Source organism: Eschrichtius robustus, chromosome 16 (assembly GCF_028021215.1).
Source record: "Eschrichtius robustus isolate mEscRob2 chromosome 16, mEscRob2.pri, whole genome shotgun sequence".
NCBI lineage: Eukaryota > Metazoa > Chordata > Mammalia > Artiodactyla > Eschrichtiidae > Eschrichtius > Eschrichtius robustus.
Window position 1 is genome coordinate 48,845,204 of NC_090839.1, and position 27,166 is coordinate 48,872,369.

At 46.1% G+C, this 27,166-nt stretch overlaps 1 protein-coding gene across 8 annotated transcripts in view; it reads right to left on the reverse strand.

Moving 5' to 3' along the window:
- Positions 1-27,166, reverse strand: part of RIN2 (Ras and Rab interactor 2) — a 230,951-nt gene that overhangs the window by 108,060 nt on the left and 95,725 nt on the right. For 6 of the 8 annotated variants that reach the window (XR_011076831.1, XM_068565237.1, XM_068565238.1 and 3 more), the window contains one exon: positions 2,591-2,683. Coding sequence is in view for 4 of the 8 variants with exons in the window: in XM_068565237.1 (XP_068421338.1) it covers positions 2,591-2,647 (57 nt within the window). In the remaining 4 variants the exon portion in view is untranslated. Of the gene's footprint in view, positions 1-2,590; positions 2,684-5,125; positions 5,516-27,166 lie in introns of those variants that run through there. The other 2 variants (XM_068565233.1, XM_068565239.1) reach the window with 2 other exon arrangements.

Genomic DNA, 27,166 nt, shown 5'->3' on the forward strand with positions numbered 1-27,166 from the left:
TATTTGATCAATATCCTTCTTTGGTACCAGACTGAAAGCCCCATGAAGTGGGATGGCTTCTGGCTTTTCTCTCCCTGGTGCCTAGGACAGAGCCTGGCTGATCACAGGTGCTCAATCCATGTGAGTCCAAAACAAAGCATGATGAGTAAACGAAGAGCCAGTGGGTCCAGGGCTGTGCGGAGGGACAGCCCATCTCAGCAACCGAGTGCTACCCTGGCAACCCTGAGTGCTACCCTGGCAACCCTGAGTGCTACCCTGGCAACCATTTTTACAACGAACCTCCAAGGAGTCAGTATTAAATGTCCGAGGGGCAGTTGCCTTCATCCTTATGGATAACTGCATGCCTAAATTGTGGAATAATTAATAATAACTAACAATATTATTTATCTAATATTATAATAATGAATGATATTATTATTCCATAATAACTAATTACAAAATAGCCATAGTAAAGAGTAACAATGTCTATAAAGAAGAAGAGAGAAAGAAGTATAAGGTAACTATATCATCCACTTGGAGCACCTAATGAATAAATGAAACAATTTAAGCTCTGCAGAAAAAAAAAAAAAAGACAACACCAAGTTATATAGTTCCAGCCACTTTCACACATTTTCCTCAAGGGCATTTGACTCAGGAGAGAAGAAGCAGACCTGCCCTCAGTGGGTTCAGGCAGCCTCTCACCTCTTGTCTGATGGATTCTTTCATAGGACATGGCCCAGAAATACAAGTTAGCTACTATACCTGTTATTCAACTGAAAAAAAAAAAAAAAAAAAAAAGATTTTTCCCAGGACTGCAGGAAAAACTGGCTACACTGGACTTAACAGTAGGTAGTATTGGGTCCAACAAATTCCTCAGGAATTTTCAAAGGCAGTTTGGACTCTATTCCATTTTCTCCTTTTGCTGGGACTTTAAAATCTAACTACTAGGTGAGATTCAGCTCCACTGCACTTCCTGAGCATAAGGTGGTGATTATGGACGATCCAATATTTAGGCTGATGTAGGCGGTGCCTTGGGAGAAGGGGGGTTTGGGTCCACCAGGATGAAATGAATATCTCAGCGAAAGACAGAATCCAGGAACCAAAGAGGAGTCAGGAGCCTGGTCCACGGGAGGCTTGAGGGGCCCCTCTTGTGCCTCCAGTGGTGGATTTTACACAGGTTTGATTCAAATCAAGTAAACGGGCTGCGAACTAAGATGGCTGCGTCCACAAAGCTTAACTCTTAGGACTGAGAATCGAGACCATCTGTGTCAACACAACTTAAGTATTTCTTCCAGGAAGTTATTGTAAACCAATAAATAACTCTGCTGTTCACGGCAGGAAATTCCTACAGAACAATCTGTCCTGGCACAGTTTGCTCACCTGGGAAAACAGCTTGCTGATCAATGGCTTACTCACCAAGATTCCCTTTAAGGCCCTCGTCTTGCTGTATCCACCCATCCTGAACTATATTACATCACAAACTTTGCTGAAACCCAGTCGATTCTCTGCCTTGAGAAGCACAGCTTAAAGGGTTTGGGCCTGGACCTCTAAACCCTATAAAGATGCCTCCTGACCTTAGACACCAATAGGCCTGTGCCCTGGCGACGCCCTCCTTGACAGCAGTTGCTTGAATGAACTTGGCTTTGCTTTACCAACAGGCTCTTCTGATGGATTTTTTGGAGCCCACAACTGACAGAATAAATCAGGTTTGGCCTCTTGGAAACAGGAAGCATATAAATGCTATGATTAGCCTATGACAGATTTCAAATGCACATTTCACCTCCACTTCCCTCCTCTTTTACATGATTCTGTATTTTCCAAATGTCTACAATGAGTCTGCATTATTCTGAGGGTGAGTGAGAGGATGCAAAGCAAACACCATAAGAAGAAAATCAATTCCCAAGTGTACATTAGAAACGATTGTCAGGTCTTAATTTAAAACACACACACACACACACACACACACACACACACACACACACACACACACACACACACACACAGTATATAAAATACCCATTGAGCAGTTCATCTCATTAAGCTAGCAAGGTCTCCCACTGACATCAAAAGGCATGCAGAAAAGTGGTCCAGTCTTAATCAGGCTGCCTTGGTTCTCTCAGGCCTCTGGGGTGTTGATAAAATACACCAGCAAAAACGTTCAGTCAGTTTAGGGTAAGGCCCAGGGATCTGTGTGTAGTTCTCTTTTTTTAATGAGCACTTAAGTGATTCACAGAATCAAGCCAAGTGTAAAAGCACAGGAGCCTACAGCCGACTCACTAGAATGCCAAGTCCAGCTTCCATCAAAAACGGTCCAGAGGAAAAAGGACCAGGTTGGCAGTTGACAAAGAAAGGATGCCTCAACTGTCTCACTCAGGTGGCATCTCCCCATGCCTGGGTCCTGGGCCTGTCTGGAAGCACACTGACTCACAAAAGCCCCGACCTCCTGTAAAATCTGGGAATAGCTCACAGATGGGCTCAGGCAGGGTCCCCAGCCAGAGCTGGCTCAGAGAGCAGGCTTCCCCCACCGTTCTCTGCAGCCCTGCAGCTCTCCGTGCAGCCAGCACGGGAAGTGAGATGCCCGTTAGCAACCCCAATCAAGGCCTCCTTTTACCTTAAAGAAACTTCCTCGCTTCTCCAGACCGCAGGCGCCCATGGTCCAAGCTGACATTTCCCGTGGCGAGACTCTACTGCACGCCTGGGACTCCTGAAGGTAGAGACATTTGTAATGGTTAGTCCAGCCTGTAGGAAATTCCTTTCTAAGCCACAGAACACTCACAACAACAGTCCTGCCAAGATCTTTTTCCATCAACAACAGAGTGCCATTTTATTTCCCACCAAAGCCCTTCCATCTCCTTTCAGGCTGATTTCCTGCTACAGACAGCACAGTTCCTAGACTCAGCCCCACCTCGCTGCCCGCTACCCCCCTCCCGCTCCTCCAGCTGACGCCGAAGCCCCCTGGGACTGCGGAAAGCATAATGATTGCTCTGTGTGTTTGCTTGACCTCACGCTCAAGTCCTAAAGGGACAATGTTAGATGTCACTGTAATCTCTTCCAAAGCTCATGGACTTAATGTGGTTGATCACAGAAGGCCAGCGGAAGAGTGAGGGCCTGCATGTCCCAGGAAATCCTGCAGAAATGGGATGAGGTCATTATGAGCTTGGCTGGCCCTCTCCCTCCGGCAAGGTCAACACAAGGGCACTGGGAATAAATCCCTCTATTTTCTCCAAAGAAATCAAAGACTGGGATGAGATCCTGTGTCCCTGTTTTCAGAGATCAGTTTGTGTAAGAGACAGCTCCAGGATAACCGGGGAAGAGGGGAGTGGACTTTGGAACGTGGAGAGGAATTTAAGGGCATGATATGATTCTGAATCATAACTGTGGCTATTTGAGCTTGGAATTTCCCTCACTGGAGCATCAAAACCCAATAATCTTCCCTCCTGGCTGCAACGCCTTCCATGTCCACTTGTAAATAAAACACACACACACCCAACGCAGCTGGCCCCGCCCCGGCCAGCACGCATGGAGAGGATACCTGGGGGAGCATCCCCGAACCATCCTCCTGGACCAGGAGCAATTATGAAACCACCCTCCCGCTCACATAACTTGCACAAGATGTGGCTGGTCCTAACCACAACCAGTCTGGTGGAAGGACGATAAAGGAAACATTAAATGAAAACATGTCTGGGGATCTTAAAAGGGGTTCAGCTGCAGGGGTAGAGCGGGAAGGCACCAAAGCCACATGTAGCCGCTGCCAGTTTGCTGAGGCTCTTTCATTATTAGCAGCGGAACAGAGAGGCAGCAGCGCTCAAGGGCATTTCAACAAATGGAAAAGCATAATGACTTTGCAGAGAACTGCATACGTTAGGAAGCAAGGATCTTTGGAGACAGGCACGTTTCTGCCCCAAGATCGGCCCCTCCCTCACATCCGCAGTGGGCTGTGATGACCAGTGGAATTCCATCTCGGAAAATGAGAACGCAGCGCACACCCACCCCCTTCCTCTGGGGCCGTCACCTATGTTAGTCATTTCTCCGTGGCTCGGTCCCTTTAAAGGTTCAGAGGTATCTTCCCTGTGATTCCTCTCACTTGGAATCCCATTGGGATGAAGGTCAACCTTCCAAAACCTCCTGAGATGACTGGTGAGCTTTCTATTGCGATTCTGCTGACTCTGAGATTCACATTCTCGGGCTCAGCTGCTGAATGCAGCCCCAGCTCCAAGCCCTTTGAAGTTCATCATTTATCAGCGAAGTCCACGGATTGGAGTGACTCCAGAAGGAAAATACGGTGCTGTCTTCAGAACAAGCAGCAGAACCACAACCACACTGTAACCTTGGGAACAAATGATTAACTGTTTCAACCCAGAAGCACACAAATAAAAAAGTACACTTCTTGAAACCAAGCCTAATGCCTGTAATTCTGTTTCTTCCAGACGCTTTCTCGGCAAGGAATTTGACATGGCATAGCAGTGAAGGGACGGCTTGGGGAGAGCCAAGCCGTTCATTCCTCATCCAGACCTAAGTCCCTTTGTTTTGTTCAGAAATTTTCCGAGTACAAACCCTTTCTGATGAGCCAGGACAGGGAGGGAATTTTGCCTATAACAATGGAGCAGTCTGGATTCCGTGCGTTTACTACGTTAATTAGCCACCTGAAAACTGCACACGAACACTTCCACCTCAAGTGGTCCTCAAGGAAACATCCAGTTTGGATTCTGTGCGAGACCGGCAGATCCATCCATCACATTTCTTCCAGAGGATGCAGGTTGCATCCCCGCTTCTTCAGAAGGCTGCTCCAGGATAGAGATGAGAGCAGGTGACAAAGACAGGCGGCCAAGGGCCACGGCAGGCCCTTCCCACAGAATGAAATCCAAGTGGACAGAACATCACACATTGTTCTAATTCTTAAAAATAAAGTTCTTAAGGGCCCCAAAGAAGTTTGGGTTTCAGGTCTTTCCTGTCATAGCAATAGTCCTTCCCAAAGCATAGCCTCTGACACCCCAGCTCAACACAGACAGACATTTAACACAACTTATAAGGACACTTTCTTTCCACTTGTGGTTCCTACCCTTCCCCCCAAAGGGTTAGGTTACACCGGTAGTTTCATCCTAAAGCCACCCCAGTAACAGCCTGGACCAAGAAACAGAAAAGGTACCGTAGTTGGAGAGGCTGTAAAATTCCTCCAGACTTATACGGTGGAAGCTTGCTTCTTGCTTGGTTTCCCTGAACGGTGGAGCGGATTCTCGAAAAAGGAGGCTAGCACATCCAGTGGATCTTTCCAGATGCTAGCTGAAAGCTAGCAAAAAAAAAAAAAGAGAGAGAGAGAGAAAAAAGCCCTAATGGGACTAAAGGACACTGCAAGCACTTTGGAGCTGCCAAGCCTTTTCAATAACAGCACTGAAGGAATGTAAACGAAGCTGGTCGCTGCGGTCCAGCTAAAGGACAAAGGCAGGAAGCGAATATTCCTGACTCTTCCCCCAACACCGGGCTCGGCCACTTTGGAGGGAGGCTCGCAGTGGCTTCCATGTGGCCCCAAGAGCTAGTGCTGAGGTGAAGTCTGTCCTGAGATTTCAGCATCCAGGACTCACTGAGTCGTCCGGCTGGGCGCCAGGCTGCACGGACTGCTGCTGAGCAGGATGGCTCCCGGCCGGCCTTCCAGCCCATTCCGCTGGGAGCGCTGGGGCGCCGCCACCTGGCCCTGGGCTGTGGGCTGGCCGACGGGGCTGGAACACCCAGAGCCTGGTTTTCAGTTCACTGAGCCACAGAGCTAAGTCACTGGCAAAATCCCAGCTGTTGCTCGAAATTCCAGCTTGCCAAATCTGGGCAAGATAGGCTACATCTGAGATGGATCTCCTCCTCCTCCCCCGTCCACCCGGATTTATTTAGTCAGCCTATACCCTTCCTATTCCATTTGCCTCAGGTCACAAGAGCAAACCCACAAAGCAGCAGCAGTAACACTGACATGGGCAACCACGACTCCCAAGTCTGATTTAAAAGAGACTCGCCTTGTTCAAGTCACAGGGGTTCTCATCACCTGCTGCTGTGAAAGTCGGCCACAGAAGCTTTCTAATCACTCTGTTCTTCCTTCTTCTTTCTAGCAGTTGAATAAAGCGAGGCAAAGTGGACTTCACTTCTTGGTAAACAAGAGCTCATAATCATTTTACAGCCAAACTGACTGAAGTAAAAGGAAGTGACTCACCCCTGGGGACCTGTCAGGTCGAGGCCAGTGCTGAGGCAGGCATGTCACCTTTTTGCCTGGTTCCCTGAGTGGCTCCGAGGATGGCAGGTCCTACCTCTTTTGAATGCTTTTCGTCTTTACTAAGAGGTAAAAGCCAGTGGGGCGGTTCTGTGTCTGGATCCAGGCAAGGTCTCTGAATATTTTCATAATTATCTTTGTATGACCACGGATTTTACAAGTTGAATAGAAAATTCTCTATTCCAGCCTCTGCCTTAACAATTCAAGTTATGTAAATTTAAAATTTGTTCTTTGAGCGTCTTGTATCACTGCCCAGCACCGATTATCTCTCAATCGTTAAACTTTTTAAAGTATTTTTAAGATCATAAACATTTTTCATTGAAAAGAGAACTAATTTGTGGGAAGTAAGAAATCAGAAGCAAAGAACTGTATTCCCAGGCCCCTTCCTCGATAACTGCTTTTAAATAGAATTAGGAACAATGCTCTTCGTCTTGAGTTTCACAAGAGTAACCAAGCATAATAAAATAATTTTTCCTCTTTTTTAAGGAAGGTGCTCACAGGTGAGACTGTGCATTTCTGCCACTCACAGGATTGGCCTGGAACAAACTCCAGGGGAGGTCCATCCTTTTCGTCCTTGGAAAACGGATGTCTCACAGAGACGCTGCAGAAGCTCTGCCGCTGCCCACGAAGCCCGGGTGTGGATGTCTCCACCAACGGCAATGAACGTGCCCTGGACACAGGTGGGCGGCTCTGCTGTTGGAAGTTCCCCCTTCCCTCGGATGGGAAACTGCCTCTCTTACCTCCCACCCGATGCCCTCATTTTACCCCTCCGGCCATCCAAGAGCTAGCCTCCCGCCTCCTTCTCCTTGTCCCCGCAGGGTGACAGCTTCTCAGGCCTCAGGGCTGCTGCACTCTGCCCGCCTGGAACAGGGCTGAGAAGGGAGGGGGGTGACCCCCAAGGTCATTCTCAGAAGTACGTGTCTTTTAAGCTCCTCACTTGAAAAGCACCATATAGTCAGTTGTCACACCCGGCACTCCTGCGCAGAGACCACACATACAATGAAGAAGCCCCACAAGCCGCATCGGCCCTGAACCCGAAGGACACCATGGAGGGAAGCCACACCCTCCAGGGCTCCCCCAGGTTTACTGTCAACGTGTGAGCACCAGAGTTTAGAGCTTTCCTTCCCAAAGCTCTCCGGCCACGATGGTAAAAGGGTCGACACTGGTGGTTAATTTTAACTGGAGATTTATAACCTGGCGGCTCTTGGATGGAGTCTACACTGCAGATACAATAGACGAAGTAACACACTTTTTCACAATTTGAATAAACGGTCTCCAGAGACCCCGAGTCAAAAATTCATGTCGCAGTCCTTTATGAGAGGTGACTTCAGGACACACTGGTCGGGCAGAGGGGATGTGACACAGGGGAGGAAGGGCAGCAGTACAAAGGGCATCACCAAGCAAGCAATCAGCGTGGGTGACTGGGTTGGGAACTCTGAGAGCCAGTGTAGACCATGGCTCAGGTAGTCCCAACTGAGGGGTATTTTTCTGACTCCCCCCAGGGGGCCTTGGGTCACCAGCACCTCCAACATACCCCTGGTGCCGGCAAAGTGGGCTCTTGAGGCCTAAGAGAGCCCTTGGGCAAAGCTGGCAGTTTGAAATCAGGCCACCATGCGTGGAAATGCCAAACGCCCAAGGGATAAGGGAAGGTCTTGACAGTGTCTGCTACACCTGGTGGCTCAAAACAATCGGACATTTTGCCTAAAATGTGGGTGTCTAGCTTCTCTGTCACAGTGAGCTGTCATCCCAGCATGGCCATGGCTGGCTGGCTTGGAGGGTTCTCTCTGGCTGGGATGTGAGCTCCTCCAGTTCAGCAGTGCCCACAGGTTTGCTCTCTGTACCCAGACACCCTGCCTGACCTACCACACCCCTCGTAAAGCACCTGCCGTGCCCAGCTCCTGCCTGATGTGCAGAGGGCGGTGATTCTGCCCATTCGGTTCTCTCAGCTGACTGGATGACCCAGCGATGTCATATGACCCAGGCTAGTAATTCACTGGCTGTTCTCAGATGAGGGAGAACCTTCTGAGCTGAGAGTCACAGGGTACGTGCTTACCCGTGAAAGCTGGATTGTGAGCCACATGCCAGCTTAATTGATGAGGAGCAGATACCCTGAGTGAGCAGATATGAGAAGCCTTTGGACCACGGGGGTGGGGGGGATGGGGGAGGGGAGAGTCTTGAATCTCAGCCTCAGGCTGATGGCTTTGTACTTCCCACCAGGCCTGGCAGTGCCAGGGTCCAGGGCATCTTGTATCCTGACAATAAGGGTCCCCTCTTCTTGAGCAGGTGGATAGATGTATATTCCCTTCCGTCAAATATGCTTTGACCAGAAGAGCTTCAGAAAGATGACCATGAGTTCTCCAAAGCAAGTAGAACTTCAAGCTGTTTATCATCATCTTATCAAATGTTTAATTCAAAGATCTTGGGGGAACCCTCCTACACTGTTGGTAGGAATGTAAATTGGTGCAGCCACTGTAGAGAACAGTAGGGAAGTTCCTTAAAAAACTAAAAATACAGTTACCATATGATTCAGCAATCCCAGGCCTGGGCACATATCCAGAAAAGATGAAAATTCCAATTCGAAAAGACACATGCACCCCTATGTTCATAAGCACTATTTACAATAGCCAAGACATGGAAGCAACCTAAATTTCCATTGACAGATGAATGGATAAAGAAGATGTGGGGTGTGTGTGTGTGTGTGTGTGTGTGTGTGTACACACACACACACACACAATGGAATACTACTCGGCCGGAAAAAAGAATAAATTGATGCCATTGGCAGCAACATGGATGGACCTAGAGATTATCATACTAAGTGAAGTAAGCCAGATAAAGACAAGATATCAGATGATATCACTTATATGTGGAATCTAAAATATGACACAATGAACTTATTTACAAAACAAATAGACTCACAGACATAGAAAACAAACTTATGGTTACCAAAGGAGGGGGGGAGGGATAAATTAATCCACAAATGATCTGTGGATTAACAGATACACGCTACTATATATAAAACAGATAACCAACAAGGATCGGCTGTACAGCACAGGGAACTATATTCAACATCTTCTAATAACCTAAAATGGAAAAGAATCTGAAGAAGAACATAACTGAATCACCTTGCTGTACACCTAAAACTAACACAACATTGTAAATCAACTATACTTCAAGTAAAAAAGCAAAGATCTTGGAATAAAGCACACACTGATAAAGAAAAAGCTCCATTGAACCAGAACAGAACTTGCAGATGTCGCCGTTGGTGGGGGTTTCCTAGGTGAATAGGAGAGAGGGAGGCCTTTGGACCATCCGAGGGAAGATGCTTCAGTTGGGGGGTGAGGAGGACGAGCAAAAGGCACATTTCCCCCTCTTCTGTCACGATCCCAAAGGTGTGTGTGGGCTTTGCTGCCTGGGTGTACCTCTTCTCTTTTAAAAAAAATTAAGTTTCTGGGACTTCCCTGGCAGTTCAGTGGTTAGGACTCCACGCTTCCACCGCAGGGGGGCACGGGCTCCATCTCTGGTTGGGGAACTAAGATCCGGCAAGCTGCGTGGTGAGGTCAAAGAAAAAAAAATTTAAGTTTCTGACTTAAAAGAAATGGAATTGAGTCGGCTTTTCTGATAAGAGTTGTGGACAGTTGTAAAGATGTTTCTACCTTATTTTAATCCGGTCTCTGTGTCTTCAAGGAAGTTTTTAACTCAGTGCTTAATAAGCACAAATATTTTCATTGGAATTATACCAATATCGATCATTTTCATGGAGAAAATATTTTCTGGAGCAAACTCCATTAAGCCATCTTAATTGCTTAGTCAGTTTCTTATACAGCGCAGACAACTGTTTAAAACTTTCTTCTGTCCTACTTTAATTTTGTACCTTCTTTTCTAACATAAGAAATTAAAGCTATTGAATATTCTGTGTTTTATTCCGAAAGCTTTATAGTTTTGGCTTTTTTTTTTTTTTTTAATTATTTTATTTTATTTTCGGCCGTGTTGGGTTTTTGCTGCTGTATGCAGGCTGTCTCTAGTGGCAGTGAGCGGGGGCTACTCTTCGTTGTGGTGCGCTGGCTTCTCATTGCGCTGGCTTCTCTTGCTGGGAGCACGGGCTCTAGGTGCGTGGGCTTCAGTAGTTGTGGCATACGGGCTCAGTAGTTGTGGCTCTTGGGCTCTAGAGTGCAGACTCAGTAGTTGTGGCGCATGGGCTTAGTTGCTCCGCGGCATGTGGGATCTTCCTGGACCAGGGCTTGAACCCGTGTCCCCTGCATTGGCAGGCGGATTCTTAACCACTGTGCCACCAGGGAAGCCCCTATAGTTTTAGCTTTAATGCATAGATCTATGATCCATCTCAAATTAATTTTTGTGTATGGTGTAAAGCAGGGGTTTTAAAGTCCTTATTTTTCCATATGGATACCCATTTAATTTTAAATTTGTGGAAACTAGTTTTTAGGGAATTCTGTTCCTTGTAAACTTTATATCAGAGCTGTGATTGATCGAACAGAATTTTGTCTTCATGAAATGCTACTGATTAAAGTTCCTGCCCTGTAAGGTGGCTGTGGTTATTCTCATTATTTCTATGAAGTTGTCCCAATTTTCCTGTGTTAAATTTTGAATATATATTTTGCAAGATTATTTGATGCTTCTGTAAAATCTTAGTCAATAACAAACATGACTGTGCAGTTTTAGCTGTTGTCAGGTTTTCTTCTACTATCAGCATAAAATATTTCTCAGACCAAGTATTTTTCACTTTCAAAAATCACAAACAAATGTAACATCAGGTTTGGATCTATCACAAACTATGTTCAGTGCAGCTTTATCTATTTCATTATAAATTGGCTACATTACTGGATATTTTGTATTTCTTAGAAAATCAGTGAGAAAAGTGAAAGTGATTCTCCTCAGGGCCTCTGAGAGTACTCAAGCAATACCCCAGCGAAGGAAATTGGGTCATTTGCAGAGACGTGGATGGACCCAGAGTGTGTCATACAGAGTGAAGTAAGTCTGAAAGAGAAAGCAAATATATAATAATGCATATATGTGGAATCTAGAAAAATGGTATAGATGATCTTATTTGCAAAGCAGAAACAGAGACACAGACTTAGAGAACAAATGTATGGATACCAAGGGGGGAAGGGGTGGGAGGAATTGGGGGACTGGGATGGACACATATACATTATTGATACTATGTATAAAATAGACAACTGATGGGAACATACTGTATAGCACAGGGAACTCTACCTAATGCACTGTGGTGACCTAAATGGGAGGGAAGGCCAAAAGGGAGGAGATCTGTATGTGTATGGCTGATTCATTTTGTTGTGCAGTGGAGGCTAATACAACATTGCAAAGCAACCAGACTCCAATAAAAATTAATATAAAAAAGGAATACCCCAGCAATGGGTTATTATAATTCCAAACTCCATACCCTTTATTCTTTTAATATTTTTTGGTTTGTTTAGTAACAACCTATGTCATTAGCTGACAAAAGAGTAAAGAACATACACCAAGTCCAAACGGCTACAGAAAAATGTCCTCTTTAACAGAGCATATCTCATGTTCAGTGTTCTTACTGAAATGAAATAAAATGAAATAAAACAGTCCCAGGTTAAAATGTCATGACAACCACCTCTATGAAGGAAAAAAAAAATGACGTCATCACTATGTAATAAACTAGGGTGGAGAGTGCCTGGAATTTCATGGACTAATTTGCTTCGTTCTCCTTCATTTTGATCCTGCACACGCTGACATCTTTCCAAACTTCCCACTTCATCATTAGAATATTTATCCTCCCCTTTAATCAGTGATATGCTGGAAAATGTTTAACAACTGGCTTCCTGGAGAATAAAAGCTCCAAGTTTTAGCATTTGCCTACTTTGTCGGGTAAATCCTCCCATTGGGGCCAATTTCAAGCTACCAACGTGACAGCAGTGGGCTTGTAGAATTCACGAAAATTTAACAATCAGCTCTAGTGAGCAGAGAGAACTGGCTCCAGCTCCCACTGCACCCACTTCACCCATTCTCCACCGCAAGGTCTCTGAAGAGGTTGCTTTTATTTGATTCTTCATACACGGAAGTCATACAAGAGAGCAAAAGTAAGAAACGGGATCTCCAGGCTGAAACCAGTGCTTTCTCCATGAACCCACATTATTTGTCCCTATTAAGACATGAAATATTTCTGGCTATCACCTTCACCACGTTAAATGGTACCATCAGGAACACTGAAGGAAGCCGTATGCTCAGTCTGTTATTTTAGATTTAGAAGGTACCATGTTTTAAAGGTTGAAGAAGAGAAGAGCTTCGTTTAGCCCACAGACACTGGGGATTCACATGTCTTATTCAGAGTAGTCTCTCCAGCACCTTACACAGTGCCTGGCACGTATGTGCTCAATAAATGTTAGAAAAGTAAGTGCATGAGATTTTACACACACGTCATTGAGGCTGAAAGGGAGGGTTTTAAAGGAATGGTTTCATCCAAGCAGAAGACGATAGGAAGAACACAGCTTCAGGAACGACAAGGCAAGCTCAAATGCCAGGAACATGCATTCCATGCTGTCGACCCACACAACATGCTGGAAGACACGTTCTTTATACCACCTTGAAACACAAGAACTTTGGCTTACGGAGCCCATGTGTTCTCCCTGTGACTGGATTTTTCCTGTGGAGTCTGTGATCTGGAAGCCTCTCCTCGCTTTGTAACATACAGACCCACTGTTCTCTCCGCATCCTCAGCTCTTTCATTTCTGCACCCACAGAATCCTCAAGAGGTCTCCAGGTGTGTGTCCAAGCTAGCACAGCTTCACTTGAGACCACAAAACAAAAGAAATCCACAGAAAAGACGCCAAACATAACTAGCCGAGCAAGCGGGCTTCTCCGTGTGTTTGTGCATGCACTTGCATCATGTGTTACGGGGATTAGACCCTTAAAATTCCCATCCTTGCTCTTAAGAAGTGGGCTGGAGGACAGCTGAGCCTCCTCTGGAGATACCCTCCTTCTAAGCCCGCAGATTCCACGTGGCATGCTGAGCAGAAGCACACCATCCAACACCAAAGTAACGAAATACCATGATACCTTCTGTACAGAGTAAGTGCCCTATTCACATGTATTAATACTATCTCACAGCCAGAATCTGTGTTATCAAGGGAGGTGCATATAGGTATAAACAGTTGCTCTCCAAAATGATTTATTATTTTATGTGTCTGCAAAAGAGTCATGGAAACCCACAGAGGTCAGTAAGGTTCTCAGTGACGTCTGCTGCCATCACCAAAAAGGTGGTTTTTGTCTGAAATTGTGCCTCCGAAGTTCAGGCGTGTTTAAAAAGTCTGTCTCTCAACTGGCCAAGGGCACTTGCAGCTTTTGCTGGGAGAGGTGAGCACAGACAACTGGGGCGTTTCACAAATCCAGTTTCATATTACTCGGTTTGGCACAAGCTACAAGTACCAAACAGTTTCTGCAGGCTCTGCAGGCTGTCTTTAAAGCTCAGGGCTTTCCTCTCAATGGTCTACCCCTCCTATCCTCTTGGTCAGGTGTCTGACCCATGCTTAGGGCACGGAGGCCAGACAGGCAGGTACAGTTAGCGTGGAGGCCAAGGGGGCAGGGAGGCAGCTGGATCACCCTTTTCCATCGGGGTTACTGGAGGGTGAGGACACACTCACATCTGAGGAGAGAGCTTTGGGTCATAATGACAGCGTTGGGGTCAGAGTCCTGGAAAAAGAAATCAAAGGCAATGAGGTCAAATGGACTCACGGACGGATGGTCTGAGTGGACAGGGCAGTCAATGTGCCATTGACCTTGTCCGGGCTCTCATGCCTTCAAGGGCATGCTGGGCAGACACCAGTATTTTCAGGGCAAGAGGACAAATGGAGACTCAGATACTTTATGTCTGAATTTTTTAAAGTTATACATCAAGACGACAAGATGTTAACTAAAACGTGTTCTATCCTTCTACCAAGACAAATTGAAATCATAAGGACTTGGAAAGCCTGGTTGCAATTGAAAATGTTCAGACTCTTCAGTATTCTGTGCTGACTGTGGGGACACGGGCCATCCTGAACGTACTCCCTGGCTTGTCACCCTTCTTTTCCCTGGAACAGCTTGGTGGACACCCCGGCCTTCCTGTCCAAGCCCTGTCCATCTCGCATTCCCTCCCAAACCCGCAGCCTATGGAAATGTACTAACTACGTCTCCAGAAGCAGAGCCAGCCCTCGGGCGGAGGGATGTGGGGGAAGTCTGCACAGGCAGTGCAAGCAGGTGTGGGGCGTGAGGACAGGGATTCCAAGGAACGTGTGTCTGAAGCAAGAGGCATCGGGGGATGCGGGCTCTGGGTCAGCACAGCCTTTGACCCTGTAGACTTCTCCTTCCATGGGGAGGGATGAGGCTAGAGTGGGGCTAAGGACACTACCAGAGGGCAGACTGGGTCATCCTACGGCCCACGAAAGGTCGGACATGGGTTCCACCACTGCTTCGGGGCTTCTCCCACCCCCACCTGACCCTCATTTCCAGGTGTGTAAGGCTCAGTCCCAAGTGACCTGAGTTACACCCTTGTGGCACTTGGAGAAAACAGACAAGCTTGGATTCAACAGCGCTAAGGCCTCCTAATCTCTCTCTAGCTTCTAATTCCAGTTTACAAGGTCATGTTCTCTCCTTCAAAGCAGTCCAGCTATCGTGCTTCTCCTCTGCCTTCTCTCCTTCCCCAGCTATTCTGAAACACTGTAGCCCCCTCACTATGGGTCTACCACCCTGGGCTCCTCCCCCAATCCTGTCTTCATCCTAAACCAGATGCCCTTCGCCTCCCAGCATCCTCACTGTCGAGGTCCAAACACTCCCAGTACGCACTGACAAATACCTCTGCCCTGTGTCTGAGATCAAGGCCCTATACGCACACTTGCTTAGGGGTTGGGGATATTCTATGACCCTCTATAATCAGCTTCCATTGACCTCGAGTTACTATAGATAACAGAACACTGGATAACATGCCTGAGAATCCACCCCGAGCTGCTTATCTTGGTAAAACAAGGCCTCCCTCTCTTTGGGTGGCTGTAACAGGTCCCCAACACAGGGGAAGATTAGAGGTGAATGCTTTTATCTTCCTGAAGGCCTTATCCTCTTGCTTTTCTCCAAAAGGCCGAAAGTGTTTTCGTCAAAGCCGGGAAGACAGTTTATGTCTGCTTCAATGCAGGACCAAACCATCCTTCTCACAGTCGCCTTTGGCTTAACCCAAATCGGTAGGGGGAGGTGTCTGGCTATAACAGAGCTATCGTCCCAACGCTGTCAGGACAGCGACCCAGGCGGTGTGTGGTATTTTGATCTACAGAGGGCTTTTACCCATATAGCCTCATCTCACCTGCCTGCTATGGCATCACAGGCTCCTTCATCTACAAACACGAGGCTCCCCTACAGCCGGAAGCTTCTATTTTAACCGAGGCTTCTCCAGGGACCCTGTTCTCAGCGCTCGAGTGCTTCCTTTTCCTTCCTGCTCCCTATTTTTGATTATTTTCTACCCCTCTATGATTTCACCGAGGTGTACAAAGAGAGTGGACAGAAGTCAATCATTCAGCTGGCAGGCTCACGCGTGATTTCTAGATCACAGCTCTTTGCTTTGTCTGCTTCCAATTTAGGAAAAAAAAAAAAAAAACAAAGCAAAACCAAACCCAAAAGTGTTTGTCGGGTCCTCTTACTCCTCCCCCACCTCCTTTTCTGAACTCAGAAAGATCTGCCTACAAAAAATTACAAAAAGAAGCACTCCTTTTTGGTTTCTGTCTCTGAAACGCTGACTTTCCACTCAGCATTCCTTGCCCCTGAAGTCCGCGCTCCCCTCTCTTAATGACAACACCAGGCTTGAATTCCCGCTTCACTGTTCCCATCAATCACCCCCAGTCCTGCGGGGTCTCTTGTCCAAACCTCGGTCATCTTCCTCCCCACTCCCCATCCACTCAGGCCCTGGACCGAGGCATCCTCAATGTTTTGGGCACCTTGTTGCCATCTGTGGTCCCCACTGTGTGTCTGCTACCCTTCATCCCGTGGGTCCACCTCAAGGGAATGGCCCTTTCCAGCATCCCGCTTCCCGTTGCTGCGCTGCAGCCCGTTTTTAGGAACCTAATGTCCATGTTCCCTGGGTGAGTATTCACCGCCCCTTTTCAATCTGTTTCCAGCCTGATGTTCCAACCTCAGCAGTGATGTGTGTGCAGGCCGGCCCTGCCCCCTCCAGAATGGAGCTCCCACAAGAGTGGAGAAGGAGAACATTCCTGACTGGCACCCCCATCCTCGTGGTGTTTCACACCTGACATTTGCACGCTGTCACTTCCGGCCACACCGCAAACCTGGACCAGCGAGTTGACGCGGCCTAAGCGGGCAGCCGTGGGCAGGTGAGATTCTGAAGGCATGTGACGCCTGGTGCAACAGATGCCTCCCCGGACCCGGCTCCCGGACCGCCCAGGTGGGGCAGCTCCCAGGCGCTGTCCTGCGCTGTCTCCCAGGGTCCCCGTGAGATCAGGCTCCAGTCGCCCTAGGGTGGGAGCTGGCTTGACGACACACCCCTTCCTCTTTCCTTTCTCATTTCACGTCCTCTGGCCAGAGGACGGGCTCAGAGCTCACGCAGAGATGTCGGCCGGGGTGAGCATTGCTGCCTAAACCTCACCCCTCTCTCCTTGCTCGGCCTCCTTGTGACAGGTAACCAAAGGTTCTCTTTGCTGTGAGATCCAACTGCAGCCACAGGAGATCTGAACCTCGGTTTTCTCTGACTAGTTGTAATAAGAATCAGCCCAAAGCCGTGCCTGCACTTCTTTTTGACTCCTTCTGGGCCTGTGAGCTCCAGGACCTTCCCTGCCCTCTTGTTAGGACAATTAGTCCGCTGCTTGTTTCTGCTCTGCTGAATGCCTCCTTATTTGTACTCCGTGACACGCTTTAATATGCTGTTTTTATGTATCCAAAGAGGTAACTGCTCTAATTTTCAGAGTTCTTGATTCTCGTCGTGCTGGTGTGAATGGAAGCTTCTGTGACGCCCACCACTAATGCATTTGGAACGTCCTTGAAATATTAAAGTTTGGTCCTTAAAAAAAACCCTCCCCCCAAACTATCTGCACTTGAATCCTTACCTTAGAGTCTGCTTCTGGGGGCACCCAAACCAAGACAATCACCATCACAGACTCACACACACACACATGCACAACACACTTTAACGGCTGCTCCCTTCCCTGTGTCCTGTCCCCACTTTCCTGAGATCACCTCCCAGTTAATGACTTCTACACAAATCCTTGTCTCAGAGCCTCGTTCACTATTTCTCTTAGGAATCCTGCTCATTTGGTATGGAATTCACAATTAAAGGAAACATATTTGCCAATATAAAATCCAGAAAAAATACACAAACATATTTTGAATAAAATTTCTATGTCCCTGTAAATAACCACTATTCTTTGTGAACATAACTCACAATTTCCAGGCAAAAATGGAAACAAAAGACTTACTTTGCAAACTATTGCAAATTTGCAAAAAATTTGAAAGACTTATTTGCAAATAAGTTAAAATGTTATATTACTCAGTGCAGCTAATGATAAATCTATTTTGAACTGAGGATGTAATTTGTATTACTAGAGAATCTTTTTTTTTTTTTTTTTTTTGTCTAGCCCTTGCAAAATAAATTCAAAGATTAAGAAGTGTCACCGGAGGACAAGTCCTCTCAGGATACCCACGCACTTTGGTCCAGTTCTGCTCCCATCTGACCACAATTAGAGCTTTTAAGAAACTCCTCTGATTTTTCTCATCATAATCCCTTGCTTGTTTCCCCATGGTAATGAGCAATTAATCCCACAATATAAATAGGCCCTTGAATCAGTGAGGAGCTTTTATGTCGTAAGTAACAGAAAACCCAATTCAAATTGGCTTAAGAATAAACAGTCACGTCTCCTTATAGATGGCACATTAATTGCATGAGGAATGATAGTAATCAAACAGTGGAGAAACTAGATCACACCAGGACCAGGTGAGCAAGATGAATACCCCACTGAGGGCAGAGAGATGCTGTGTTCCTCCAGACTAGAGATGAATACAACATCAATTACAGGGTATCCCAACAGGAGGCAGAGAACCTGAAACGAGTCATAAGGAAACATCACATGCACTCGATAAAGGACTGGCCTGGAGTTTGCAAAAATATCAATGTCATGAAGGACAAGGAAAGGCTGGGGAATCATTCCCAGATTAAAAGAGATTAAAGAGACCTGAACCTCCAAAAACACATGATGCTGGACTTAGAGAAAAAAACATGCTATAGAGCAGCAGTCCCACACCTTTTTTGCACCAGGGACTGGTTTTGTGGACGACAATTTTTCCACGGACTGGGGGGGCTGGGGGATGGTTTCGGGATGATTCAAGCACATTACATTTATTGTGCACTTTACTTCTATTATTATTACATTGTAATATGTAATAATATTACATTGTAATATATAATGAAATAATTATACAACTCACCATAATGCTGACAAGAGGCGGAGCTCAGGCGGTAATGCAAGCTATGGGGAGCGGCTGTAAATACAGATGAAGCTTCACTTCATGAAGCTCGCCCACCCATCGCTCACCTCCTGCTGTGTGGCCCAGTTCCTAACAGGCTGTGGAACGCTACTGGTCCATGGCCCGGGGGTTGCGGACCCCTGCTATAGAGGACGCAGTTGGGAAAACTGATTAAAATTGGTATCTGTGGTTTAGATTAAACTATCGTATCAATGATTAAGCTCCAGTCCTGGATGATAGGACTGCAGGGATGTGAGAGAAGGTCCCTGTTCTGAAGAACAGCATACGGAAGTAGCACGTGCTCAAGGGGCGTGATGTCCGCTATCTGCTCTCAACGGGTTCAGAGAGGATTCAGCCTGGGGATAAAATGGTACAAATTGGTGAATCAACATAAGTGGTAAATGGGGGTTCTCTGAACCATTCTTGCAAATTTCTTGAAGTTTGAAAGTATTTCAAAATCAAAACTTAACAATCACTGAGCAGTGAAAGCGATTAGGGGACCCAGGGGGCCAAGCCAGTGGCTCCGTAAATTCAGCGAGGTCCTACTTCCCTGGCTTTCTTCTGTCTCCTGGTTCTGCCCTCCTGGGGTCAGCGCTGACTGTCCTCAGAGTGGCCAGGGGTGAACTGGCTGGGGGGGGGGGCTGCCCAGGCTTCCCACCCCCTCAGAAGGGCAAGTGAGGGCCTTGTTCTTCCCTCACATTTGAGAAACCCTCCTCCAACACACAGAATCTAATCAGGACGCCCCTGGCACTGCGGGCATAAATTCCCTAAACCCTTTGATGCAGCAGATACCCCAGGTGTTCTCCAATTTCACTCGAACCTTCATTCCCCTTTCCGACACCCCCATGAGCCCACCCTCATCTGCCACCCCCCGACTCTCTGCAACAGTCCCTCTGTTTCAAATGTCCCCGCCCCCCACCACCTGGTAAACACTTTCTGTCCCTCAAGACTCGGCTCAGGGAGCACCTCCTCTACGTGACCTTCCCCCGCCCCCCAACAGGGCCTTCCCTTTCCTGGTGACCTCGGCCCCTCCGACAGCCTCCCCTGATGTATGAGTTCATGTTTCTATTTGTTGCCCACAGGCCTTATGCTTCTGGAGGTCAAAGCCCGGCTATGGTCTAAGGTTCAGAAAGTGCCCACAGACCCATAAACCATGGACCCGAGCATCACGTCTGCCCTGCCGACACCACGTGCTCCCTGCCCGGTAAAAATCTGTGCAATGATTTGCATAAGTGAATCTGTGAAAGTGCTTACAATAGTGCTAGACACTAAATAACTCACTAAAATAAACCATTACCCAATAAAATACATCTTAATTAGGGTGGGTATTTTACTCTGGGAAGGAAAATTACTGTTATTCAAGCCACACGGAACCACTGAGAAACGCAAGATTTAGCCGAGATGTGGCCACTGCATATGTCCTAATTTCCTGTTTTTCCTCCGAGAGGCCACTGTCCTAGTCTGGGTCGGGCAATGCATGATGGGCAGCCCGGCCCTGGCTCAGGAGAAAGACTGTCTTCATTTCATATGGGAAAAAGGGAAATCTCAGAAAAGCCACAAATCACAAATATCACATCATCAAACGAGCACCGGGGGCGGGCAGCCGCACTCAGCAATCATCCCGGTGGCCTGGTGGGTGTCGGCTCTTCATGCCCCAGGGGGCCCCACGCCAGACACATGGACATGATGGCTTTTGCAGCTCCTGCCACCAAGCAGAGTCCCCTTCTGGGGCACAAAAGTGCCTCACAGCTGAAAGAGCAGGCCCGCTCACCCAGCTAGATGACTTTTTCACAGCAACTTGGGAGCCATCACCCTGAAAGATCTAAATAATCTCCGTTTGATTCATCCCTCATTTTTAGTCAGATCATGGCTCTCAAAAACCTCCCACTGGAGGACACAGCTGCAGCCCCCTGTGCCTCCCGAAACTGGGCACGGAGGAGGATGCAGCATCTCTTCTGGGCCCAAGAGCAAGTGACCCGAATCCACTTGTCAGAAGCAATGGACAAACCAAACTGAGGGTCACTCTGCAAAAACAACTGGCCTGAGGTCTTCAGAAATGTCAGGGTCTTGAAAGAGAAAGGCTGAAGACCCATTTCAGATTGAGGGAGAAAGGACAGATCTAAAGAGAAATGACAAATAAATGCAACACATGATCCTGGACTGGATCTGAATCTAAAGAATAAGAAAGAAAATTGCTCTAAGTGGCATTACTGGGATAACTGCTGAAACTGGAATATGGACTGTGTTGCATCAACGTTAAATTTCCTGAATTTGATAACTGTATTGTGGTGACATAAGAACGTCCTTGTTCTCAAGAAATAAACACTGAAGTGTTAAGTAGTACAGAGACGTGATGCGTGCAATTGACTCTCAAAACCTCTAGGAAAAGGGGTGTGTGTGTGTGTGTGTGTGTGTGTGTAGGAGACAGAATGATAAAACAGATGTGGGAATACGTTAAAAATTTATTAATCCAGGGCTTCCCTGGTGGTGCAGTGGCTGGGAATCCACCTGCCAGTGCAGGGGACATGGGTTCGAGCCCTGACCCGGGAAGATCCCACATGCCGTGGAGCAACTAAGCCCATGCGCCACAGCTACTGAGCCTGTGCTCTAGAGCCCGCAAGCCACAACTACTGAGCCCGCGTGCCACAACTACTGAAGACCGTGCGCCTAGAGCCCGAGCTCCGCAACGAGAGAGGCCACCGCAATGAGAAGCCCACGCACCGCAACGAAAATAGCCCCCACTCACCGCAACTAGAAAAAGCCCGTGCGCAGCAACAAAGACCCAACACAGCCAAAATAAATAAACTAAATTTTAAAAAAATTTATTAATCTGGGTAAATAAATGGCATACTAGTATTCTTTGTACTACACTTGCAACATGTATTAAGTTTGAAATTGCTTTAAAATCTGAAAGTACATTCCACTGCCTCGTTTTATAAAATAATATAAAACAAGATTTTTAGTGACAGTTTAATATTTTTGAACAGCTCACCATACAACACTGGAAAACATTCAATTAAACAGAGAGGGCGGGGGAAAGCTTTATTCCATCACTTATACAAAATAAGTTAGTCTGGCAGCACAATTTGATGGGTGAGTGGTTTTTAAAGGTTTGAAATTTGATATAAAATGCATTTGTGAGTGTGTGTTTTATTATTTCTTATGCAGTATTTCAGAGATGCAAAAAAACTTTAAGATAGTATCACACACCTCACCATCCCTGAGCACTCCCTTCATTATATCCTCTTCTCCCTATCAGAAGCTACCAGAATTCTCCTGTGGCTGCACCAATTTACATTCCCACCAACAGTGTACAAGGATGGAGGTTTCTCAAAAAGCTAAAAATAGAACTACCATATGACCCAGCAATTCCACTCCTGGATGTATATCCGAAAAAAAACACCCCACTAATTCAAAAAGATACATGTGCCCCAATGTTCATAGTGCATTATTTACAATTGCCAAGATATGGAAGTAACCTGAGTGTCCATCAACAGATGAATGGATAAAGAAGATGTGATATACAGATACATACACACACACACACACAATGGAATCCTACTCAGCCATTAAAAAAAAAAAAAAAAAAAGAAAAGAATGAGGGACTTCCCTGGTGGTGCAGTGGTTAAGAATCTGCCTGCCAATGCAGGGGACATGGGTTTGAGCCCTAGTCTGGGAAGATCCCACATGCCTCAGAGCAACTAAGCCCGTGCACCACAACTACTGAGCCCGTGCTTTACAGCCTGCGAGCCACAATTACTGAAGCCCGTGTGCCACAACTACTGAGGCCCGTGTGCCATAACTACTGAGCCCGTGTTCTGCAACAAAAGAAGCCACCCCAATGAGAAGCCCGTGCACCACAGAGAAGAACAGCCCACACGCTCTGCAACTAGAGAAAGCCCGCACACAGCAACGGAGACACAACACAGCCAAAAATAAATAAATTTATTTAATTTACTTTAAAAAGAAACAAAATACATCTTAACCTGGGTGATGATAAAATGGGTATGTACATATGTAAATGGTATTTACATCTCTGAGGTGCACTTTAACTTATGTATATTGCATCTCAATTAAAAAAAAAAGAGGGGGGAGACCTTCAAGATGGCGAGGGAGTAGGACGTGGAGATTACCTTCCTCTGGACAAATACATCAAAAATACATCTACATGTGGAACACCTCCTACAGAACACCTACTGAACACTGGCAGAAGACCTCAGACTTCCCAAAAGGCGAGAGAATCACCACATACCTGATTAGGGCAAAAGAAAAAAGAAAAAACAGAGACAAAAGAACAGGGATGGGAACTGCACCTCTGGGAGGGAGCTGTGAAGGAGGAAAGGTTTCCACACACTAGGAAGCCCCTTTATCGGCGGAGACATGGGGTGGCGAGGGGGAAGCTTTGGAGCCACGGAGGAGAGCGCAGCAACAGGGGTGCAGAGGGCACAGTGGATTCCCGCACAGAGGATCGGTGCCAACCAGCACTCACCAGCCTGAGAGGCTTGTCTGCTCACCCCCCGGGGCGGGGCGGGGCTGGGAGCTGAGGCTCGGGCTTCGGAGGTCAGATCCCAGGGAGAGGACTGGGGTTGGCTGCGTGAACACAGCCTGAAGGGGGCTAGTGTGCCAGAGCTAACCGGGAGGGAGTCCGGGAAAAAGTCTGGAACTGCCTAAGAGGCAAGAGACCATCGTTTAGGGGTGCGCAAGGAGAGGGGATTCAGAGCACCGCCTAAACGAGCTCCATAGACGGGCGTGAGCCGCGGCTATCAGTGCGGACCCCAGAGACGGGCATGAAACGCTAACGCTGCTGCTGCAGCCACCAAGAAGCCTGTGTGCAAGCACAGGTCACTATCCCCCCCTCCCCTCCCGGGAGCCTGTGCAGCCCGCCACTGCCAGGGTCCCGTGATCCAGGGACAACTTCCCTGGGAGAACACACGCGCACCTCAGGCGGCTGCAACGTCACGCTGGCCTCTGCCGCCGCAGGCTCACCCTGCACTCCAGTTATAACTACCGTACCCCTCCCTCTACCTGGCCTGAATGAGCAAGAGCCCCCTAATCAGCTGCTGCTTTAACCCCATCCTCTCTGGGTGGGAACAGAAGCCTGAGGGCAAGCTACATGCAGAGGTGGCGCCAAACCCAAAGCTGAACCCCAGGAGCTGTGCAAACAAAGAAGAAAAAGGGAAATTTCTCCGTGCAGCCTCAGGAGCAGCGGATTAAATCCCCACAATCAACTTGAGGTACGCTGCATCTGTGGAATACCTGAATACACAATGAATCAACCCAAAATTGAGGTGGTGGACTTTGGGAGCACCTGTAGACTTGGGGTTTGCTGTCTGCGACTGACTTGTTTCTCAATTTTATGTTTATCTTAGTATAGTTTTTAACGCTTGTTATCACTGGTGGATTTGTTTATTGGTTTGGTTGCTCTCTTCTTCTTTTTATTACTTTTTTATTTTAATAATTATTTTATTTTAATTATTTTATTTTTTCTTTCCTTTTCTTCCCTTTTCTTCTGAGCCATGTGGCTGACAGGGTCTTGGTGCTCCAGCCTGGTGTCAGGCCTGAACCTCTGAGGTGGGAGAGCCAAGTTTACGACATTGGACCACCAGAGACCTCCTGGCCCCACGTAATATCAATTGGCGAGAGCTCTCCCAGAGATCTCCGTCTCAATGCTAAGACCCAGCTCCACCCAACGGCCAGCAAGCTCCAGTGCTGGAAGCCCCATGCCAAACAACTAGCAAAACAGGAACACAACCCCACCCATTAGCAGAGAGGCTGCCTAAAATCATAATAAGTTCACAGACACCCAAAACACACCACCGGATGTGGCCCTGCCCACCAGAAAGAAAAGATCCAGCCTCATCCACCAGAACACAGGCACCAGTCCCCTCCACCAGGAAGCCTACACAACTCACTGAACTAACCTCACCCACTGGGGCCAGACACCAAAAACAATGGGAACTATGAACCTGCAGCCTGAGAAAAGGAGACCCTAAACACAGTAAGTTAAGCAAAATGAGAAGACAGAGAAATATGCAGCAGATGAAGGAGCAAGGTAAAAACCCAGCAGACCAAACAAATGAAGAGGAAATAGGCAGTCTACCTGAAAAAGAATTCAGAGTAATGATAGCAAAGATGATCCAAAATCTTGGAAATAGAATGGAGAAAATACAAGAAACGTTTAACAAGGACCTAGAACAACTAAAGAGCAAACAAATAATGATGAACAACACAATAAATGAAATTAAAAATTCTCTAGAAGGAATCAAGAGCAGAATAACTGAGGCAGAAGAACGGATAAGTGACCTGGAAGATAAAACAGTGGAAATTACTAGCACAGAGCAGAATAAAGAAAACAGAATGAAAAGAATTGAGGACAGTCTCAGAGACCTCTGGGACAACAATAAATGCACCAACATTCAAATTATAGGGGTCTCAGAAGAAGAAGAGAAAAAGAAAGGGTCTGAGAAAATATTTGAAGAGATTATAGTTGAAAACTTCCCTAACATGGGAAAGGAAATAGTCAATCAGCTTCAGGAAGCACAGAGAGTCCCATTCAGGATAAATCCAAGGAGAAACATGCCAAGACATATTAATCAAACTATCAAAAATTAAATACAAAGAAAAAATATCAAAAGCAGCAAGGGAAAAGCAACAAATAACATACAAGGGAATCCCCATAATGTTAACAGCTGATCTTTCAGCAGAAACTCTGCAAGCCAGAAGGGAGTGGCAGGACATATTTAAAGTGATGAAAGAGAAAAAACCTACAAACAAGATTACTCTACCCAGCAAGGATCTCATTCAGATTCGACGGAGAAATTAAAACCTTTACAGACAAGCAAAAGTTAAGAGAATTCAGCACCACCAAACCAGCTTTACAACAAATGCTAAAGGAACTTCTCTAGGCAGGAAACACAAGAGAAAGAAAAGACCTACAAAAACAAACCCAAAACAATTAAGAAAATGGTCATAGGAACATACATATCGATAATTACCTTAAATGTAAATGGATTAAATGCTCCAACCAAAAGACATAGACTGGCTGAATGGATACAAAAACAAGACCCATATATATGCTGTCTACAAGAGACCCACTTCAGACCTAGGGACACATACAGACTGAAAGTGAGGGGATGGAAAAAGATATTCCATGCAAATGGAAATCAAAAGAGAGCTGGAGTAGCAATTCTCATATCAGACAAAATAGACTCTACAATAAAGACTATTACAAGAGACAAAGAAGGACACTACATAATGATCAAGGGATCAAAACAAGAAGAAGATCTAACAATTGTAAATATTTATGCATGCAACATAGGAGCACCTCAATACATAAGGCAAATGCTAACAGCCAAAAAAGGGGAAATTGACAGTAACTCTATAATAGTGGGGGACTTTAACACTCCACTTTCATCAATGGACAGATCATCCAAAATGAAAATAAATAAGGAAACACAAGCTTTAAATGACACATTAAACAAGATGGACTTAATTGATATTTATATGACATTCCATCCAAAAACAACAGAATACACTTTCTTCTCAAGCGCTCATGGAACATTCTCCAGGACTGGTCATATCTTGGGTCACAAATCAAGCCTTGGTAAATTTAAGAAAACTGAAATCATATCAAGTATCTTTTCTGACCACAATGCTATAAGACTAGATATCAATTACCAGAAAAAAACTGTAAAAAATACAAACACATGGGGGCTAAACAATACGCTACTAAATGACCAAGAGATCACTGAAGAAATCAAAGAGGAAATCAAAAAATACCTAGAAACAAATGACAATGAAAACACGAAGACCCAAAACCTATGGGATGCAGCAAAAGCAGTTCTAAGAGAGAAGTTTATAGCAATACAATCCTACCTCAAGAAACAAGAAAAATTTCAAAAAAACAACCTGATCTTACACCTAAAGCAATTAGAGAAAGAAGAACAAAAAAACCCCAGAGTTAGCAGAAGGAAAGAAATCATAACGATCAGATCAGAAATAAATGAAAAAGAAATGAAGGAAACAATAGCAAATATCAATAAAACTAAAAGCTGGTTCTTTGAGAAGACAAAATTGATAAACCACTAGCCAGACTCATCAAGAAAAAAAGGGAGAAGACTCAAATCAACAGAATTTGAAATGAAAAAGAAGTAACAACTGACACTGCAGAAATACAAAGAACCATGAGAGATTACTACAAGCAACTATATGCCAATAAAATGGACAACCTGGAAGAAATGGACAAATTCTTAGAAAAGTACAACCTTCCAAGACTGAACCAGGAAATAATAGAAATATAAACAGACCAATCACAAGCACTGAAATAGAAACTGTGATTAAAAATCTTCCAACAAACAAAAGCCCAGGACCAGATGGCTTCACAGGCGAATTCTATCAAACATTTAGAGAAGAGCTAACACCTACCCTTCTCAAACGCTTCCAAAA